Genomic DNA, 15349 nt, shown 5'->3' with positions numbered 1-15349 from the left:
GCATTTTACTCATTTTCTTAATAAAAGAAAAAGAAAGAAAGTTCTAAATTATGGTAGTATAGGGTTTCCAATCCCTGGATACATTTTCCAACATAGAGTCTCCACTCCCTAGTTGATTTTTATTTTAGACATAGGGTCTCCACTCCCTAATCTCCTTTTCCAATATAGGGTCTCCACTCCCTAGTTGATTTATTTTTTTATTTTATTTTTTATTTTTAGATATAGGGTCTCCACTCAGTCTTTTTTCCAACATAGGGTCTCCACTCCCTAGTTGATATTTACTTTAGACATATGGTCTCCCCTCCCTAGTCTCTTTTCCAACATAGGGTCTCCACTATCTAGTTGATGTTTATTTTAGACATATGATCTCCACTCCCTAGTCTCTTTTCCAATATAGGGTCTCCACTCCCTAGTTGATATTTATTTTAGATATAGAGTCTCTACTCCCCAGTTTCTTTTCCAACATAGGATCTCCACTTCCTAGTCTCTTTTCCAACATAGAGTCTCCACTCCCTAGTTGATATTTTTTTAGACATAGGGTCTCCATTCCCTAGTCTGCTTTTCCAACATAGGGTCTCAACTCCCTAGTTGACTTTATTTTTAGACATAGGGTCTCCACTCCCTAGTTGACTTTAATTTTAGACATAGGGTCTCCACTCCTGAGTCGCTTTTCCAACATAGAGTCTCCACTCCCTAGTTGGCTTCATTTTTATTTTTTTAGATATAGGGTCTCCACTCCCTAGTGTCTGTTTTCTTGGGGTGCACTAATCCCGACCTTTTATTGCTTTCAATAATGAAGTAGAATAGAGTTTTATTACAAATAACTCACAAAATTTTTCTAGTGAAAACTAGGGTAGAAAAATGTTGTTCGTTTGTTTGTTCTGTTGATATGGACTGCTCAAGACACGATTGAAGTCACGAGCATTGTATTGCCCGTTTTGATCAGAAGAAGCCATAGAAAGATGAACTAGTACCTTCAGCTAGCAAGCACCAAGATTCACATCAGAGTCCGCATGAAGAGCCGGCCAAGACTCAAGATCAAGTTCCAGAAGACTTATAGATAGGAATCTTGTAACTCATAGCTGATAAGTTTGTTTAGTTTCTTTTCGTTTTTTATTTTGGTGTAATAAGGAGTTCAACAAGCAGTAACAACAGCAACAACAATGAAATCACAGCTTCTCAGTAGTCCCAACTACCAAAATTTCAGAACTACACTTACCTGATTCTTTTATAGCCAAGGATATATAGGCAATCTCCGAAGCAAGGTTCGGTCAAAAAAAAATTCGAAATGCTTCCGAATGGAGTGTTAAATGGGCAAAAATTGCTCGTAATTGCTCACTTTATCTTTGCCCGAAAACTCTTCATGTTTCCAAGTAAAGAGGGGCACTGGTATATATTAAAAGAAGAAAGTTATCATATATTATTAACATTGTGGTTAAGCCAAATGACAAGCTAATAAAAGCGACTTGGCAATCTTTAGGATAAAATATAAAAACATGTTAGTCAAATTTAAAAAAATCAGTAATTCTTAGCACGAGAAATGTAAAAAAAAATAAAGAACAATTGGAATATAATTGTTGTATCTCAATGGAAAGATTTGAGTTCTGGTCTCTTACCTAAGCAAAACTTGTCAATTCTTTTTTTTTCTTAAACTACAATCTGAAAAAAATTGTTGAAGTACAAATTTATTCTATTTTTCACCAAGAAATGAGAACCATTTTATTTTTCTGTCATTTGTCCAGTTTCCTTTATAAATTATCTAATATACTGTGTATAAAAACTTACGATCTCATCTCTTTCCCACTCCAACTAATAAAAATATGCCTTTGAATGGTCGTAAAATATTTGGTCGTTACTTCAGATTCTAGTTACATTCACTACTAAAATGAGGGGGAAAATCGATCGATGTTGGTCGATAATTGGCGAAAATCGATCAAAAACTAACCGATTCGTGGCGGTCGGTAATCGTAAGGTCAGTAAAGCTAACTGACCGACTTGGTCAGTCAATTAAATTCCAAAAAATAAAAAACTGCCAAAAAACTCACCGAAGTCTGCCAATATTTTTCGACCGAAATTGGTCGATATTTTAATTATGTAATTAAAACATGCACTACCTGAGAATCGAACCGGGGTCTGTACTGTAGCAGAATACTATTCTACCACTAGATCATTGGTGCATTTTATTTTAAGGCCGTCTTTTATTTTATTTATACTCTTTAATTGTATTTTCGCGCGAAAATAATCGACCGATGTCGGTCGATTTTATTAAAAAATAAAGTTACCAACCGAATTCGGTCGGTTTTTTAAAATGATCGGTTTAACCAACCGATTTTGGTCGGTTTTCTTAATATTAATTTTAATTTATTTTAAATGAAAAATCGATCTAAGTTGATCGGTCTCTTGAAAAATAAATTTCGCGGGACTTAAAAATAGTTTCCCGCATTTTTGCGCCAAAGAAAACCGACCAAAGTTGGTCGGTTTTGTAAAAAAAAAATTAAAAAATAAAATATTTTGAAAAATCGACCGACTTCTGTCGGACGATTTTTTGACCGGCCGAGGTCGGTCAACCGCAATCCATTTTTGCCGAATTTCTAGTAGCGATCATAACTCTATTTTACATTTTATAAAATTAATTGTAAATAGTTCAGTTACTTATCGGGACTAATTAGTAGGGGTGTGCATAATTTGATAAATATCGAGTTATCGAACCAAAATTTTCATTCGACATTTGGTATCGTATTTGATTTAATTTTTTTTAAAAATTTGGTGTTTGATGTACAGTGCAATTTTGTGCGTGTTGTGATATTATTTTTTTCCCCCGTAAATGGCTTATTTTTGTCCAAAATTTTTTCACCTATTAAAGACAAAAAAAGTATAATTCTTTATTCAAGTCAAATAAATTACTGGACCAAATAAAACAAAGCCGAAAAGAAAACAGATCATATGGAATTTAATAAGATATGGTGTTGACAAACACCTCTACCAATTAAGTTTTTCTTTTTTTTTTTGGCTAATCTACCAATTAAGTTGGAGTATGGGGTGTACAATGCTTTTCTAAGAACCTTTAAAATGTGATTATAGTTTCAGCCGTACGTAGTAAATCTTAATGAACGAATAAAGAGTAATTAACAGTAGTTTAAATGTACATTACAAATGGGAAAAACGAACATAGATTTTCAGGTGCAGGCGCAAAACTACCGTTGGAGAATAACGTTAATCTCTCCTCCCTGCTGCCCCAGCCCCCACATTACATAGTAGAAACCGAATCACGACAAAAAAAGTTTATTAAAAAAATAAAATTTGATTACATCAGCAAGTCAATCTTTTCAAATTTCCCTTCATCACATTCAATTCAACACAGGTACTTGAAACTTTCATCCATCTTAACATATAATTGCATTTTTTAATCGATCTTGAATATTTCTCATTTGTGGGTACTCTCCAAGTTGAAATCTTGGCGATCTTTTCTTTCATAATTCTTATTATTCATGGGTAATTCTAATGCCGTTGCGTTCAAGAAAGAAGGTAGGTTATGTGTGTGTGTCTGTGTGTGTGCGTGTTTTTTGGTTTTGATTTTACATTTGGATTAATGGGTGATGGATTAATTTGGGTTTGTATGTCTTTGGAATTAACAGGGGGTGGTGCTATGAAGAATTCGTCATCAGAGGAATTAGACTCTTATTATCCTGTTAGACCCGAATGCCTTGCTGATGTTCCCAAGACCCGCTTTAAAGCAAGGGTGTGTTTCACCCTTTTTCACATCTCATTTCTTTCCTTTTATATGATTTTGTTTTCACATTATCCTTTTTCCTTTTCTAATTACTCTTTGACATTAAGTGCTCGTTTGGTTTGATAGTATGGGTAATTAATCATGGTATAAAACTCAGCATTCATTTGGTTCGATAATAGTTTGTTTTTCCTCGTAAATAATACTTTTATAAGTTATGCGGGAATCTAAATGCGAGATTGGGTGTGGGATAACAATGCAGGTATTAGCAATACATGGATTACCATTCAACAAGAAATAATATTTGCATTATAATCCCGGTTTAACTAATCCCCACGTTACTAATCTCCGCATAACTTCTCCTTGACCAAACGACCCCTTAATGTTATCTCATACAGTATAGAAATACCATTTTGGTAATTTTTTTTGGCTGATCTAGTTGTTGTTATTTGTTCCATTGGGAGTTGCTGATCGCAAATATGTTAAAAATCAATCCATACCGGAATGATGACATAAACTAGAGTATTTTGGTTGACATTTGTCTTGTTCTTCTTTTCATATTACTTTTTCAAGGAAGAAATGTTAAGCATTATCTTTTTTTGCTATGTTCAATGATTATAGAATGCTTATGTGACTGGCTATATCTGCTAAAACCTTTTCTGCACTTTTTTCTGCTCTGTTTGAACAGGTAGGAAAAACTCTTAGCGAAAGAAGATGGAATGCTGCATTCTCTAAAGAGGGTTATTTGGATATAGCGGGTGTTCTTAGACGAATCCAACGAGGGGTATAGTCTTTTTTGCTATTGTTCTTGTACTGCATATATCACATTGTTAACGTATCATTGAGTCAAATTTATTGCTCTCTGAAGACTCTACAAGTTGATGTTAGCCTTTGCATTACTGGCGACCGTATGAGTGCCTCATGGTCAACACAATGTAGCTATGGAAATTGAGAGCTGGATCTTCCAAATAAGTAATTTATTATTGGACAATTAGTCAATTTGTTAGTCTTCTGCAACACAGTAAAGCAAGTGGATTAAAAGCTGATTTCAACCTGCATTATTATCCTAACTCTTTATAACTTTGCTGCATATCGGAACAGCTTGTAGTTTCTCTGTCAAGTAATGCAATGTCTATGTGTTCTGGCCATGCTCATTATTTTACTACTTTAGAAAATTCTATTTGAGGGTGATTTATGTTTCCATAATTCTGAATATTCATGGTGAAGGTTTAATTGTTGGAACGAAATTGAAGATGTTATTATCATTGGTTGGGATGGTAGTACAACTATTCCCAAGGAAAATGATGGAGCAGCAACAATACTCTTATCTTGTCTTGTTATTCAGTGTCTCATTGTCTTGCCACTGTCAGTGTTTCTTTTTCCCTTGCTACTCGTCATGGTCCAGTTTGTGATATGTGTGGTCCATATTGTGCAGAGGAGTGCATCATACCAGTCTGGTTTTACATTTTTAAGATGAGTTGCTTGGACGATGAATTAGTTATAGCTATTAGTTTAATCAAATGATGAAATAAAACTGATTATCTTTGCGACTAAAATATCAATTTCTTGTGGAACCTTACAAGCTTGTGAATAGGGGTTCCATCATAAAACCAATTGATCTTGGGTAAAGTAGTCACTTGTTTTACAAATTGTCTTATCATTGTCCCTAACAAATCCTGATTACTAAGTTCTCCGTATATAGAGAGGTGTACTTCCTCCCTGTATTGAAGCTATTCTGAGCACTCTAGGAAGTTCTTAGCCAGTGAAAGTAGGACGCTCTTTCCTCTATTGGAATAGCTTGCATGATATCCAGAAATCTCTTTCCTACCATGGAAACTTGTACTTTTGTTGGGAGGAGCTAGCTGCCCAGTGTACAATATAACCCAACTGGATAAGGGTGGAAGAAGCCTTGTTCTTAATTGTTCCTCATAGCTCCCTAGGGTATCTTCACTCTGATGTACTAAAGCGTCTCCCCCTTCTCCCTCCCTCCCTTCACACAGGAGATGGATGCAATTCCAATCCATGTACTGTAGAAGTGATTCTGCCTGTCGCTCTGGAGAAACATTTCTGTAGATTTTAATTAATCTGAAGGCCAAGATAACTTCACAGTTTCTAACACCAAAGTCAGAGTATTTCAGCTGTTAGATTAATATGATGTAAACTGCATAGAGGAAGGCAATCTCAGGGTTCTTAATATTTTTCAGATCAAGCACGTTGGTCCTGTAGGCAAAAGATCCTTTACAATGCTGACATATATGCCCCTGCTCTGATTGATTGAATAAATAAACAATGGTACCTTATTGAAGTGATTAAAGTTTTTGCTTTTCTGCTTCACGAAAAGGTTTTACACTTTTTAGTTGTATTTTTTTCTGTCAGCTGTGTATATAATTTAGGCTGTTGCAAATATACATGTTCATACGAGTTGGATAACTTGGTCTACTGGTGACATCATCATAAAGAGGCAGTGTCAATTAATTATAGGAGTTTTTTTATATGTCTACTGCTGATACTTATCAACAAGAAATATGCTTATTTCTGTTTAGCTGGAACTAAACTTCAGGAATTGTATTGCTCATTAATTATTCTGTGAATGTTAGGGGATTCATCCATCAATTAAGGGGGCAGCCTGGGAGTTCCTGTTGGGTTGTTTTGATCCTGAGAGCACATTTCAGGAAAGAAATCAACTCAGACAACAACGGAGGTAATGTCAGTTGTTTCACAATTTTAGCAGATATACCTAAAGGATCAAACTGGCTGCTCTAAGAATGTAAAACTGAAAATCAAGATACAGACTAGTTATGCTCTAAATTTTGTACATTTAGAAGCACAAAGGAACACAAAGTCAAAGCATCAGTCATGACCAAAATAGTTCTATGCAATGACCTCTCATGTTTAATAGAGCTTTTATCACAATGATTAACTTTATTTACTGATCCCTTCTGTATAGTGGAATGATTCATTGTTTAGCATGGAGAAGTTAAGATATGGTGCTTGTAATGCTGGTTTCTACCCTTTCCTGTAGGTGGACACCCTTTGTGGTATCCTTGGTCTCCTGCTGTCAAGATCTGACTTTTTGAATTTCATGAAATTACTCATTTTTAAATATAATTCGAAATTGTTCTGTCTTGATATGTATTTATCCAACTGCAAGAAACTCAACCTCTTGGCGACATCATAGAACCTTCTGTGAGGTTTGTCAAGTCTGAGCACTAGAATATTCAGTTTTACAAAATTTCAAAGGCCTGCAATTTCTTGTTCTTACAGTATCGGGCAGCAAACTAGTGTGGGGGCTGTTTTTCAGCATTTTTGGACAGAGTGTAATTAGGCATCAATTGTTAAAAGACCTACTGAATTGTTGGAGGTGCTTCTGTCCTAGACAATAAGAAAATGCTGGATTACTATCCCTGGTTGTGTCTATTGGGTGCTTTGTAAAGAGAGGAATGCAAGGTGTTCTGATGGAAAGAATAGCTCAATTCAAATGTTGAAATTTTGGTGTTTACGCCTACTGGCAGCTTCATGTAATTTACAGGATATATGTGATGAGTTGGCATTACTGACTTTGTTAGCTAATTAGCTTACTAGGACTGACTTTGTATGGGGGAGCCTATTCATCACCATTCCTGCCAGTTTCTATCATGAGAGGTCAATTTGGATGAATAAATTCCTTGGTTAAATTATAATAAAGCCATGTCAATGCCTATGTCTTCTGTCCATATGTACCATATTTCTCGAGTGCCCTGATCCAATTTGAATCCGTTTCTGAAATTATTGGCAAGAAAAGAATGTGGCTGAAAGGCTGAGTTCATTAGTTGTGGGCTTTGATCTTCCCTGTGCTGTGGTATATAACATAGAACCAAGAAGAAGATGGTTATTCAAATTCTGAAATTTATTGCCTCAAATATATTAGCATGAATGTACAAAAGAATTAAAGAAAGTGTAAGTATGAATGTGGGGCGATTTGCAGTTTTAATCTCAATCTCCACCCAATACATTTGCTCCATAATTCTTCATTCAGTTTCTCTTTCTTTGGGAAACCTTCCATTGCTGACTGGTGCTGAGCTAACAAGTCTATAGAGGTAGGATGCTTTTGTGCCTTGAGAACCAAATTTGACAGAAGGATTCTGTCACTTTTTATTGATGACACATGCACATCTTCCTTTTTCTTTTTTCTCTACTAACAAGCATCTATGAAAAGTATAAAAAAGAAAGAAAAAGACGAAGAAAAAGCTAGCATAAAACGGTATGTTGAAATTGAAATTAAAAGAACTTCTGTATTTATTAGTGGCCTAAATTAAATATCTGAAATTTGTAATTTCAGGGAGCAGTATGCTGCATGGAAATCAGAATGTCAGAAGATAGTACCTGTTATTGGCAGTGGAAAAATCATCACTAGTGCTATAGTCTCTGATGATGGACAGCCTATAGTCTCTGATGATGGGCAGCCTATAGTATCGGATGATGGGCAGCCTATAGTATCTGATGATGGGAAACTTATAGAGTATGCAACTAACACCAGTAAATCACAAGATAATAATGATGCCACGCCAGTTGATAATGGTGATTTTGACAAGAAAATGATTCAGTGGAAGCTTAGCTTGCATCAAATTGGTTCGTATTTCTGCCACTACTATCCTCTATTTATGTACAGTTTACATTGAATGTGGGATCTCTCGGCATCTCTTTCTCTATTTCCGTTTGTCTTTGACCATATCTTGTGAGGGAGATCGTTGCTGCAAAAATTCTGTCTAAAATTTTCTTAGCATTCTCTTTGTCCCAACTATTGGGGTTTGAATTGTGCAGTTGTCTTAATAAGTTACCCAACCAAAAAGAATTAAATTTGTTAAAGCAACTGCATAAAAAGAATTAAATTTGTTAAATAATAAATAACCAATTAAAAAGAAGAAAAGCCTTTAAGGGAGTTGCCTAGCTGTCAAATTGTTGGAGTAACAATTTTGAGAACCAAGGTTTGAATCCAGAAGGGGCGACATTAGGTGACGCTAGGTGAATTCATCCCCTTTGCTAAACTTTGGTGAGTAGAGTTACCTGATACCTGTGTCGGTGGGAGGTAGCAGGTACCCTATGAATTAACTAAGGTGCATCAAGCTGGCCATCACTGTTGTCAAAAGGAAGGAGAAGAAAAGAACAAAAAAATTTGTCTTTATTTGAATGGTCAACAAGTGTTTGTGTAGGAGCCAAATCATGTTTTTGTAATTGCTGCATCTTCCAGATGTCCAATATAAATATCATTATTTCATCAAAAGAAAGGGAAGGGTCAACATAAGTAAAGTTCTCAGATTTTCAGTTCTAGTTGTAGACAATGCAGTAGATCAGATTTCTTTAAAGATTAGCTCCACCAATAGAATACAATAATTAAGATGAATTGATGAAACAAGACAAGGGAATGATGCATATAAAGTTGGTGATTTTTCTTAACTGGCTGTATGTATTTCTATATAGCAGTCAGATTACAATTCTATCAGGTTCAGATATAGCTTCAGTGGATTTTGGGAAGTGGAAATAGGGAACATCAAAGGTACTAAGTTTGCAGATGCCGGAAGTGTTTTTGTAGTTAGAGACTGTGTGTCGATCTTTAGACTGTAATTCCTTAAAGATGCCCCTTAACCATTGGAAAATTGTTACAAATAAATGGACCAACAGGTCTTTGACTATGTATAGCTCCGATAAGTTCAACAATTCAATGAGACAAATGGTTTTCTTCGTCACAAGACACTGAGTTGAAGAGGGACTGAGTCACTTAGAGAATAACAAGTGGCAAAAAGAGTGAAATTCCAATCACTTATGGGACTGGATTTTGCTTTCTCTTATACACACACCTTGCTGAGGTTAATTTTGGAGCTTTGGCTACAGTAAGCCATGGATGCTTTTGTAAAGACTTGACTGATTAAAAGCATCCATTTGCAGACTGTTCTAAAGAGGGATGAAGTTTGCAGATCACTTTGAGAAAATTAACTTGCTAGGTAATCGAGTTATCTACTTCCCTTCCGCAGGCTCTGTTGACATGAACTAAGAATTTCACAGTACAACAAGTAAGCATGTGCTGGTTTTCACTTTTCATACATTGGGATATAAAATAAGTGACTAGAGGGTATGGTAATTCTCTCCTTACACCTTCCAATTGTACAAGGCTTTAATAAAGCTTTTAACAACCATATTGCTAAGTTCCATTTTCAAAGTTGTTCAATTGACAGATGTTGTCACTATCTCAACTCCAATGTGGTATATGTTTAGAGAGTTTGAACTTTGTTGACAGGAAAACATTTAGAAAGAACTTTAGCAATCTTTAATGATAAAAAAAAAACAGAAATCAACTAGATCTTGGTGATTTTACATGTGTACAAGTTCTACCATGCTGAAATTACTTGAATCTGAAGTACCAATAAGCCACTTCTTTGACCGGCTAAGAGAGTTGTGTTTCAGGATAAACTTATTTTCCAAATGATATCTGAAACTATCACAATTTGCAATGTTTATTTAGGTTTGGATGTTGTTCGAACGGATCGTACTCTTATATTTTACGAGAATGAAGCTAATCAGGCAAAACTCTGGGATATACTAGCTGTCTATGCCTGGATGGATAAAGATATCGGCTATGTTCAAGGTATTATGGTTGCATTAGGCCTTCTTTTTTGATATTGTTAAGGCCATTCACAAACTTCGCCTCTCATTTTATATGAACAGGAATGAGTGATATTTGCTCTCCAATGGTTATTCTGCTTGAGAACGAAGCAGATGCATACTGGTGCTTTGAACGTGCAATGCGTCGATTGGTATGTCTATTGTTTCTAATGTTCTACCATGGTTATTAGTTAGTGATTAGACACATACATACAAGTTGCTACAGCAAATGGCAAATGCCAAAAAGTAAAAGCGCCATTGCTATCACATCATTGTTTGAACTTCTACTGAGTACTTAATATTGGAACTGCTCTTCTTCAATGATCTACCATCAGTTAACATATAAACATATTTCAAGCACATCTATCTTCTACTGAGGAGTTAATATTAGACACATACATACAAGTTGCTACAGCAAATGGCAAATGCCAAAAAGTAAAAGCGCCATTGCTATCACATCATTGTTTGAACTTCTACTGAGTACTTAATATTGGAACTGCTCTTCTTCAATGATCTACCATCAGTTAACATATAAACATATTTCAAGCACATCTATCTTCTGAAAATGGTTCCCCTGCTAGATTGCTCAGGTAAAGCACCCTGCATTCCCTCCTGAAAGGGGTTGTCAACTTGTACTTGTATTTATATGTTCCTTTAGTTGACATTTTCTTTCCATTTGGGCAATCTTTTGTGCTCATTATTTCCTGTAATTCTGCCTTCCGTCTGTATATAACTACTCTGCTTCAACAGCGAGAAAATTTCAAATGCACCACAAGTTCTATGGGAGTGCAATCTCAGCTAAGTACGCTAGCACAAATTGTTAAAACTGTTGATCCAAAGCTTCATCAGCACCTTGGTAAGGGGATCCTGTTCTTTGTAAATTCTCTTAGTCGGTATTCTCAGAATTGCAGCAGAGAACTCAAAATCTTCATGGCATTGTTGCTTTTCCTTTCCAAATATAGTTTCATGAATGATTTTTGTGTTTTCAGTGGTGTCTTGTGATGATTTTGTGATATGGAATTTCACGAGTGATATTTCAACCTTCTTTTTCACGATACTATCTGCTGGAGCCCATTTTTCCTTTTCTGGATTATCAACTTTCATCATTTTGAAAAGGAGTGTCCCTAAAGAAAGAAAAGGAGGATAGAGAGAGAGAGAGAGAGAGAGTGAGAGGGGTTTTTTCCTTCTAAAACCCGAGTGAAACTGCTTCAGAGTTATAGTTGGAAGAAAGGTATAAGGGGAAGTAGTTTCATGCTTTAAACAGTTATAGTTGGATAGGACATAGATTTGGCTATTAGATATCTAGCCTCAGTGCATGGTGAATCTTAATTGGCATTTTATATTATATTAAATCTCGTGAGTGGATTTCTTTCGTTTTATGGTGTCCATGTAACGCACCGACTATTCCATTAGGTACCTATTACCTCCCACCAACATTGGTGCCGGGTAGGAGTGGAAAACGGGCGGGTCGGGTTGGACATGGTTCGGGTTGAAAACAGGTAACGAAAAAACGGATAAATTATCCGACCCGACCCGATCCATATTTAAAACAGATAAAAAACGGGTTAACCGGCGGATAATATGGGTAACCATATTAGCCATAACTTCTTACATATGATCATTTTTGGGAGAATTCTTAGTCTCCCTAACTTGAGGAACCCCCAAGTTGAAGCTTTACAAATGTAAAAGTTAGACCCGTTGGTTATCCATTGGTTATCTATTTTCTAAAGGAATAATATGGTTCTTATCCATATTTGAGCCGTTTTTAAAAAGTTCATTATCCAACCCATTTTTTAGTGGATAATATGGGTGGTTAACTATTTTCTTTTGACCATTTTGCCACCCCTAGTGTCGGGTAACTCTGTTAATAAGGTTTAGGCAGATGGAAAGAAATCACAGAATTCTCTATTTTTGTTGGGATTGAACCTTGTTTTTCAATCTTTTCACGTAATTCATTGACCACTAGGCTACACCCTTGGTGCCTCTCATTGATCACTATGTACATTATTGGGTGTCTCCCGTAAGTGGGTTTCTAAAGCTCACTTCACAATTTTGAAATTGACTACCATAAGTAAGCGGTTACATTGAGCTAGAAGAAATGGGAGCGACGGAGTTGCATTATCTGATAAGTTATGTAGATTTCTATGATAGTACTATGCCTATTTTGTCATTTTGGGCCACATCAACAAATCATAAATTAGTCATTGTGAATAATGGAAATCCCATCGTCTAAAGGCCCATATTCGTACATACTGTTTTATAAGTTGTTAGATTGTGTAAAATACTAGTCAAATCTTGACAATTTAGATAGTAAGAAAGCCACAAACAAAATAATTGGCCACCTGAAAACACGGAGGAATGACTAGAAATATTGATTTTACTGTCTGTATCTCTCACAACACCAATAATTGTATCTGCAGAGGAGCTAGATGGCGGAGAGTATCTGTTTGCATTTCGCATGCTGATGGTACTTTTCCGCAGGGAGTTCTCGTTTGTTGATTCACTCTATCTTTGGGAGGTAAGAAGCCCAAACTAGTTTTTGAATTGTGTGCGTTAGATAAATATTGCAAAATAGCTTGCACTGGTCTTTGGCTTTGTGCTTTTATTGTGTTTCCGTTTCTGTTTGCAAAACATTTGACATAAAGTTTAATGGGAAAGGATTGGTTCTTTATATTTCTGAACCATTCAAGGGTGAGGAGTGATGACCAAATGCAGGTCAGAAATCAGAATTACGGGATCTTCTCATGTATGCTCATTTTTACTGCATTTCATTCAGGTGATGTGGGCCATGGAATACAATCCAAACATATATTCTTCTTATGATGACAAACGACAACCCAATCTTTCTGAATTGCTGTACGATGATAAGCCAAATGACAAGCATAAGCTAAAAGAATATGGGAAGTTTGAAAGGAACAATTTGAAAACTGGTGCCGCGGAACAGAATAATAGTGCTCTTGCTGTTTTCCTGGTTGCAAGTGTTCTTGAGACCAAGCACAGGCGACTTATGAAAGAGGCAAAGGGCCTAGATGATGTTGTACAGGTATCTTTCTATCAATCTATATCTGTGTATTCCACATTACTATGTCTATTTGATGCTGACAAGGAAAAGTTATCCAGATCTTGGGTGAAATATCTGGGAATTTGGATGCAAAAAAAGCATTAGATGAAGCATTGAAGGTTCATAAGAAGTACTTGAAACAGGCAAGTTCTTTTGTCTACAGTCCTCTACCTCTCCACAGTCCACAAACTCCCAACCCCTCCCAAAAGAAAGGGAAAAAAAAAATTTAACTTATATACCCTCACAATGTAAAGAATTTTTACAATTTACTACGTCCACTTGTTATGGAATGTTATCCGTAAAAGGGCAGCCCGATGTCTACAGCTCGATGGGCTATGCGCGGGGTCCGGGGAAGGTCTGGACCACAAGGGTCTATTGACGCAGCCTTACCCTGCATTTCTGCAAGAGGTTGTTTCCACGGCCATGACCTCCTGGTCACATGACAACAACTTTACCAGCTACACTAAGGCTTCCCTTCCGGATTGTTATCTGTAGGCTGTAGTTATCTTTTAGGTGATAAGATAATGTAAAAAAATTACAATGTCAGTGCATAGAAGTTAAAACTTAAAAGAAGAAAAATCCCCCTATCCTTCAGTGTATTTCCTGAAAATGACTCGGTTTCCTTTCAACAAACTTGATGCAGGCTAAAAAATCATAGTTGGAGTTGCTAATGATCACTGCAGCAAGCACCTCCTGTGGTTAAAATCCTTTTCTGTTTTTTTGTTTTTTTATTTAATTTCATTCTTTTTTACCCTCTTTTGGGTTTTCACTCTTTCTTAGAGGTGTAATTCATCTTTGTATTGGTGATTCATGTCTGTCTTCTTTCTTTTGATTCTTGTTTCTATATCTCTCTATAAGAAAGAGGAGCATGTATATAAGTTTTGATATGAAATGTACTTGACGTAATTTTTGGTCCAAATATGTTAATCCAGAGTGTAAGAATATTGCAACTATGAAATTGATATGATCAATGACGTTTCATTTTGATAATTGCCAACATAAAATAATTTCTTTTCTCATTGACATAATATAGTTCACGGGTTGGGGCGGATTTAGGGGGCGGAAGGGTGTTAACCCGAACCCCTTTGTCGAAAAATTACACTGTATATGTAAGGCAAATTCTGTTTTTTACCTCTATATATTATGTTTTGAATCCCCTTGATCCAGCCTAAAAGCATAGCTTAGTGGTCAAGGGGGCTCAAAACCTTTCTAAGATCATTGGTTTTATTCCCACTAGCTACAACCTTTTTAATTGTTTCCTTCTTTTTAACCCCTTGGCGGTAATCCTGCCTCCGCCATTGGTCATAGGTCTGAGCCGTAGAATCAGCCACTGATGCTTCATTGGGATAGGTTGAATACATTACACCCCTTGGATTGCGGCCCTTCCTTGACGCCTGCATGAATGTGAAATGTTTCGTGCATTGGGCTGTCTTCTTTTTTTTCCTTCTTTATTGACCATGTTTCAATGGTCTTCTCGCTTTTCTTTTTCCTTCTAATAGGAGGGAAGATAATTTGAAGTTATCTATGTATATCTATATTATATACATTAAAGCAAGAAAGTTATCATATATAATTGACATTATGGTTAAGCTAAGTGGCAAGCTAATAAATGTCAATAGTATATAGTAACTTTATTCTATATTTGACTATTTTAGTTAAATACAAATATAATATAATATAATATAATATAATATAATATAAATTCAAAATTATCTTTTAATTCAAATTTCGTATATATATATATATATATATATATATATATATATATATATATATATATGTCTTTTTAATCATGTTATCATACTTAATTCGGTTAATGATCATATGCAATCATGTTAGGAACTTTTGTTATTTTTTCTGATTATTTAAATACTACTTCGCCTCTAGCAAAAAAAAAAACTACTCCATATAACTATAAAACTCTT

The 15349-nt window shown here is 35.6% G+C and overlaps 1 protein-coding gene across 2 annotated transcripts; it reads left to right on the top strand.

Annotated features, from left to right (window-relative positions):
- Positions 1-3168: 3168 nt before the first annotated feature.
- Positions 3169-14428, top strand: LOC107799457 (uncharacterized). 2 transcript variants are annotated; one of them, XM_016622575.2, is made up of 12 exons: positions 3169-3361; positions 3636-3739; positions 4416-4511; positions 6325-6428; positions 8046-8335; positions 10224-10346; positions 10427-10515; positions 11114-11219; positions 12784-12881; positions 13140-13406; positions 13484-13567; positions 14068-14428. In XM_016622575.2, the coding sequence occupies exons 2-12, from the start codon at positions 3647-3649 to the stop codon at positions 14080-14082; spliced, it is 1365 nt and encodes a 454-aa protein (XP_016478061.1). In that variant the 5' UTR covers positions 3169-3361; positions 3636-3646; the 3' UTR covers positions 14083-14428. The 2 variants fall into 2 exon arrangements, with proteins under 2 accessions (XP_016478061.1, XP_016478060.1); XM_016622574.2 differs by having other exon boundaries at positions 3353-3525.
- Positions 14429-15349: the final 921 nt, after the last annotated feature.

Source organism: Nicotiana tabacum, chromosome 22, assembly GCF_000715075.1.
Source record: "Nicotiana tabacum cultivar K326 chromosome 22, ASM71507v2, whole genome shotgun sequence".
Taxonomy (NCBI): Eukaryota; Viridiplantae; Streptophyta; class Magnoliopsida; order Solanales; family Solanaceae; genus Nicotiana; species Nicotiana tabacum.
The sequence above is the reverse complement of the archived record's forward strand: the minus strand, read 5'-3'. Positions and strand labels throughout refer to the sequence as shown.